This window comes from Acartia tonsa, chromosome 11 (assembly GCF_053477335.1).
Source record: "Acartia tonsa isolate MP-2025a chromosome 11, ASM5347733v1, whole genome shotgun sequence".
In the NCBI taxonomy this organism is placed as follows: Eukaryota; Metazoa; Arthropoda; class Copepoda; order Calanoida; family Acartiidae; genus Acartia; species Acartia tonsa.
This window is the reverse complement of record NC_137270.1, coordinates 44,728,729-44,735,537: the sequence shown is the minus strand read 5'-3', so window position 1 is coordinate 44,735,537 and position 6,809 is coordinate 44,728,729. Positions and strand designations below refer to the sequence as shown.

The 6,809-nt window shown below is 34.1% G+C and overlaps 2 protein-coding genes and 1 long non-coding RNA gene across 4 annotated transcripts in view; 2 read left to right on the top strand and 1 right to left on the bottom strand.

Annotated features, from left to right (window-relative positions):
• The window catches only part of LOC145332665 (uncharacterized), a 140,436-nt gene that overhangs the window by 30,179 nt on the left and 103,448 nt on the right, over window positions 1-6,809 (bottom strand). The window lies entirely within an intron of this gene.
• Window positions 2,219-6,202, top strand: LOC145332652 (small nuclear ribonucleoprotein Sm D3-like). 2 transcript variants are annotated; one of them, XM_080177660.1, is made up of 6 exons: window positions 2,219-2,353; window positions 3,408-3,486; window positions 3,875-3,923; window positions 4,906-5,092; window positions 5,291-5,582; window positions 6,037-6,202. In XM_080177660.1, the coding sequence occupies exons 1-5, from the start codon at window positions 2,278-2,280 to the stop codon at window positions 5,389-5,391; spliced, it is 492 nt and encodes a 163-aa protein (XP_080033786.1). In that variant the 5' UTR covers window positions 2,219-2,277; the 3' UTR covers window positions 5,392-5,582; window positions 6,037-6,202. The 2 variants fall into 2 exon arrangements, with proteins under 2 accessions (XP_080033786.1, XP_080033787.1); XM_080177661.1 differs by having other exon boundaries at window positions 6,000-6,202.
• LOC145332650 (uncharacterized) overlaps window positions 6,181-6,809 on the top strand; it is a 41,318-nt gene continuing 40,689 nt past the window's right edge. Inside the window, exon 1 of the mRNA XM_080177657.1 lies at window positions 6,181-6,259. Within this exon, the coding sequence (XP_080033783.1) occupies window positions 6,225-6,259 (35 nt within the window). The 5' untranslated portion in view covers window positions 6,181-6,224. The remainder of the gene's footprint in view (window positions 6,260-6,809) is intronic.

Here is a 6,809-nt window from a genome sequence, read left to right as displayed (position 1 = left end):
TATTCTAATTCGCCCTTAACGTATTGCATTTATTGAAAATTATTTATGACTAATTGAGTTTAAGTAAGATATGAAAAAAGCATTATTAGGCTTCAAGGACAAGGGAACGATATTCTGACTAACAACTCTAAAGGAAAATTTCCCCACAACCGCCTTCCCCTTTTCTTCCCCTTTTTTCCCATCCCTCTTCACTTACATGACAAAAACAAACTATATCACCAGATACCCTATAAGGTTTCGTGATTTTTGAAGAATTGTTGGTTAGACTGGCTACCCATGATTGGGCTTAAAAAAAATTTTTTTTTGGCTGGTAGTGTCTAAACTCTTCCTCAAATAACTTTAAGTAACAGAAGGGGAAATTTTGTTTATCATAATTTAGAGGTTTACATTACAATAAATTGCTCTGTCAAAACCTTAGTTAAATGCGCAAAAGTTAATAATGTACACCATATTAATTTTTTAATATCTTTAGTATAAATCTGTTATCCTATATAATGTATTGTTACGTAAATGTGATACCTAACTTTGGGCCCTGGGGAGATGTCTCACTGAAAGACTATTTTGCCTCTATAGGTTTCTATGTTTGATTACCTACAAAGACAAAATATTTTAAGTCGAAACATCTCCCCTTGGAACCCGACTATTAATATTTATCTATATTTAATATAAGATCAAGTATGACAACGGCCATAAACAGCTAGAATCGTTTTTTTTTTTGGCTAAAGTAATAATCCATAGACTATAATAGACTATACATACGTTAGCCATGCTGCAATTGTTATTTTTCGCATCATGTCATAAAAAGGTTTCCGTGGATATAAAATGTACAATTATAAGATTTTGATCTTATTATTGTACATTTTTGTATTTGTAGAAAACTGGATATAATACGATGCTAGACATAATTTTTCAGTATGGCCGAGAACCGGTTCTAATTCAGCGGATATTAATCGGTTTCGCAGCGATAGGAGAAAGTAGTTTACTCGTCTTAATTCTGTGCTACTTATGAATGTTGTCATCCTTGTTTTTATATAAACTAACCTTAACCAAAGCGGGCTTGTTCATATCTAATTAAATTGTTAGTTTAAAGTAATTTTGTAGATTAATGCAAGCCCAACTAAATTTAGATATTATGCAGGGAGGGAGGGGATATTGGACTTTAAATTAAACTGATATCCAAAGTATTATAGCCATGGTATCTGTTTTACCAGCCGAAAAAATAATTGGGTACTTTTTTGGTTAATTACAAACTGGTCGTGTCCCAACCTTTCTACCAATAATTTAATTCTTTAGAGTGGGTTATTAATAATTATATCAATTTATCGTCCATTGTCTTATCCCTTAGGATCCCTGGATGTAGTGTCATTTATTGATGTGATTTTTAAATAATGGGGGAGGTAATTTATCACTAAGTGTGTCTATATATATATTTGTTTACCCCCCTTAAAATTTGAAACCATCGTTTTCCATCCTCCAAAAAAAGCTTGGACGTCCCTGTCTTCGATAATTAGTTATTTAATAAATAAATTTTGGTACTCTTAGTGGTAAATTACAATCCCCTCACTAATTTGTATTGTACTATATGTTAATTTAACTTATTTATCGATTAATATCTTGATTTATAACTTAACAAAAAGTATTTGGGCTTTATCCTCGTAGGAATTTTTTCTTCAATTTTTTTCAATTTTATAACCCATCCCCCCCCCCCCCCCCCCCGACTAAATGACTGGGTTAGGTTAGGCTAGAATAGGTTATATGGCTAGGGGGCCGAGCGCCCGCGGCTAGGCAGGCCAGGGGGCCGTTTTTCTTGGGGGGGGGGGGGGGGTAGTGTATAAAAATTGTCAAATTTTGAGAAAAATCTCCTAAGAGGATAATACCAGTATTTGATATGACGGGGGATGAATTTTTAAATTAAAGATAAACTGCTTGCATAGGTGAACAAGTTTTTCTTCAGGTTTATTTATCACATCGTATTATAGACACTTTTCTGCGGATTGTAAAATGAAATATGAGATTAATTCTTGTTTTCTTGGATTTCCTTTGATTATTCGGGATTAATAATCTATAATACGATACGATAAATGATTATTCAGTATGGGGTAGGAGTAGGACCGGTTTTAATCCAGCGGATATTAATCGGTTTCGAAGCCATTCTAGAAAAATAAATCATCCATCCGTATTGCGATCTTAAAATTTGTGTATTTAGTAACTTAAAGCTATAAAATTTCTAACAAATATGACTTCAATTTCAGACCTTAAAACTGAAGCTTAATCAAAATGGCGACTATTGGTGTTCCTATCAAAGTATTGCACGAGGCGGAGGGACATATTGTCACTATTGAAACTACGACAGGTAATCATGGATAGAAAGACAGACAAAGTTTTGCATGAAGCTGAAGGACATATTGTCACTATTGAAACTACGACAGGTAATGATTGATTGATTGATTGATTGATTGATTGATTGATTGATTGATTGATTGATTGATTGATTGATTGATTGATTGATTGATTGATTGATTGATTGATTGATTGATTGATTGATTGATAGATAGACAGACAGACACACACACACACAGACAGACACACACACAGACACACACACAGACACACACACAGACATACATACAGACAGACAGACAGATGGTTAGACAGATCAGCTGACACACACACACAGATAGATAAAACTTTGCACGAGGCGGAGGGGCATATTGTCGCTATTGAAACTACGACAGGTAATCATAGATAGATATATATAGACAGACAAAGTTTTGCATGAAGCTGAAGGACATATTGTCACTATTGAAACTACGACAGGTAATCATAGATAGATACAGATAGATATATAGATATTGTCACTATTGAAACTATGACAGGTAATCTTAGATAGATACAGATAGATATATAGATAGATAGATGGTTAGACAGACACACACACACAAAGTTTTGCATGAAGATGAAGGACATATTGTCATTATTGAATCTACGACAGGTAATCATAGATGGACAGATAGAGATGGACAAACCAAAAAATGGATAGATATAGATAGATAGAAAGGTAGAGATTTATAAACAGACAATTAAACAGATAAATAGTTACAGACAGATGAAATATTGATTAATATAGAAAGATAAATATAAAACCAAACTAAATATACATGGATATATAGACGTAAAGAACAGATGAATATAAAGGGGGAGGTAGGCTGTTTAATGGGGTATAACCTGGATATGTACTTTATTGTACTATATTAGAGCAACTGCCATACAAAATTTAGAGTTCTACTTCTATTTTAAATTCTTAAAACTCACACTTACGGAATTTTAGCACAACTACCTCCCCTTTTATAGATTGACAGATATATTTATTGACGGATGAACGGATTGATTGGTTGGTATTATTTTAGGTGAGGTGTACCGCGGAAAATTAATCGAGGCCGAAGATAACATGAACAGCCAAATGTCTTCTGTGACAGTCACCTTCAGGTAAGCAATTTTCTAGCTCACATCGGCATCCCTTGGGTTTTACCTAGGAAGGGACTCAGGGAGGGAAGGGTCCTATGACTAATTTTTCACTGGTACCCAAAGTTTTAAACTACTTGATTTTGTTCGTTAAAGCATTGAGTAGGTAGGTACTTTTTAGATTTTGATTGTTTAATTTCACTGTTAGGGAAAACCATATCGGTTCAGTGGTTGGCCTGATCCTTCGGTACAGACAGATACACTCTATAATGTAAAAATAGCTTACCAATCTATAAAAGGCTAAAGGATTCTCATCTCCAAGTGCATCTGAATCCTAACATCAGAGAATCAGGACTACATACACACAAAGTAAATATCCTGTAACTTTTATATTAGAATAAATGTATTTCAGAGATGGAAGAGTGGCGCAACTAGAACATATTTACATTCGTGGATCTAAGGTAAAAATAAGGATGACAACATCCATAAAAGCGAAGCACTGAAACGGTAGGACAAACGGACATTAACACTTGAATAGTGTCAGAACTGAATAATCATAATATAAATTCATAAGGGTCAAAGTAAATTTGTTAAAAAACTGCTTGATACAGGATAATGTTTATGGACATACTTACATTTTAAGGACTTAATTAAAGAGTTGCTTCGCTTATTACATTATACTTTGTTGTCCCAGGAATCAATATACCAAAAATCAGACCAATCACATGATTAGTTCACATAAAAATTTGTTGTTAAAAAAGTAAAAAAAATCAACATGTTTAAAATGGACGTACGGACATTTTGGTAATGATTATAGAGTTGCTACGCTCTCTAAATCGTACCTAACTACTAAAGGAATCACCATGCAAAATTTGTAATCGATAGGACAATTCTAACATGCCTAAATTAATGAAAAAAGCTATCCGTTACGGACGGACGTACGGACGAACCTACCCTAATTATAGAAAAGCTTCGCTTTTAATAAGGTTTTGTCGTGCAGTTCACCGTAAAATGTTCCTGGGAACGATTATCAACAAAATCTATTAACTTTATAAAGGCTACCTGAAGGCCTTTTTTGTATGGTTGTCTGTTTGTAGAAACTATTGTCCATCTATCCATCCATTTTTCATATATCTATCCATTGTCAATCTATCTATCCATTGTCCATCTATCTATCCACTGTCAATCTATCTATTCAATGTCTATCTTTCTATCTATTGTCTATCTATCCATCTATTGTCATTATATCTAGCCATTGTCAATCTATATTCATTGTCAATATATCCATCCATTGTCAATCAATTTATTCATTGACTATCTATCCATTGTCTATCTATCTATCTATTTTCAATTTATCTATCCATTGTCCATCTATCTATCCACTATCCATCTATCTATCCACTGTCCATTCATCTATCAATTGTCATCTATTGATATATCTAGATCCGCTTTATGATCCTCCCCGACATGTTGAAGAACGCGCCTATGCTGAAGAACATGGCCACCCGCGGTGGGCGGGGAGGTGGTGGTGCCCGCGGCAAGTCCGCCATCCTTGGCGCCCAGGCTGGCCGTGGCGGACGCGGTGGCGGCGGTTTCGGCGGCGGACGTGGCGGCTCCGGTGGTGATAGAGGTAACAATTTGTTGATTTAGTCCAGGGAGGGAGGGAGGGGACATTGGGCTGTTTAATTCACTAGTCCCCCAAATTTTATGATTGTTTTTTTCTTATTCGTTGTCTTAACTTTGGGGTGTTTTATTTAATTTTGGTTGGTTTTGTGTTCTTAAGTTTAGTGTCCAAACGTTTCATTTTCAACCACTAATTGTAATTTAGGTGGCCGTGGCGGTGGATTCGGCGGTGGACGTGGCGGCGGTGGTTTCGGTGGCGGACGCGGTGGTGGATTTGGCGGCGGGCGCGGCGGTGACAGATATTAAATACAAGATCATGATTATCGACGGTTCCTTTATATTTCATGTTTAATAATATTACAGCAGCTTTACGGCTTATACTTTGTTGATAAACTGCTGTTCTATACAATATACATTATACATGGCTTATAATTTTAAGGAACCAGCTTTTTAAAAATAAAACGTGTAATATTGTAATACCATTACTTTATATTAGGGTATTTTTACTTAGTATTAAACAATAAAAAATAACCCTTTACAAATTAAGAAAAAGTTTGTTATAAGTCAAAACTTAATATAGAGGGATAAAAATCGAAGAAAAGTTATTTATTGCATCGTATTATAGTCAGCTTTCCGCAGATATTAAAATAAAAAATTATAGTATTAAAACCAGTTTTAATATCAGAGGGGCCGAAGTTCCGGTTTAAAAAAAATAGTATTAATTTTATTTATATTATATGTAGGAAATTGTCTGTAACACAATGCTATATACATGATTATTCAGTATAGCTTAGAACCGGTTCTAATCCAGGCGGATGTAAATCGGTTTGGAAGACATACTGGAAATTTACATTAATTTTAATTAACACGCATTTTCATTCGTATTCAGATTTGTATCCCTAACAATAATAAAGTCAATACAATGTTAAAAATATCCTAATAAATGTATAGTACCTGTTTTTTAAATGTCCAATTAATGTTATTAACCATTTTTATGGCATTATATGATAATAAAAATGTAATAACAACTCAACAAGAAAGAAGCTGCCCCTTTTTTTAGTACTTTGTACTTATTCTCATGATCTCGTGCATTTTTTTGTATTTTTATTGTTTCAGATTTTTTAAGTTTATAAAAAAAAATGATGAATAATGATGATAGACAGAGACGTTCAAGGTAATTTTACACAAAAATAAAATGGATATATTAATACTTGGATGATACACTAGATTTTCATGCTCTTAAATAATGTGAAACTTGCAGCTGGCTATAATAATTATACCCACGTTACCCTTTACCCTTGTATCCTATTGGTTGAATCAACTGACCAATAAATTAGTTCCATATAGCAAGCAAAATTGATGACAAATTTTCTCCTGTCGATATATTCACGTATATCCTTCATCCCTTGTATGCTACCTATGTAGCATTGATCCTCATAAAATAGGATTCATATATAATGCACATGGGGAATTATGTTTGGTACTTCGCGCACAGCTGAGTGAATTCTATTCTACAGTTGGTGGAAACTACTCAATTCAAGTTTTTGGGGGGAGGGTAATGTCCAATTGAATAACACTCTCTTTTTAAATGAGAGCATGTGTGAGGGAAAGCGTTATGATTATATTTGTCTAATGGGTAGACTTATAAACAACCTCAAGTTATCTTAGGGAAGGTTGCGTGATTATATGCTGAATAATTGCGACATCATTTTGTCAACCAAGTT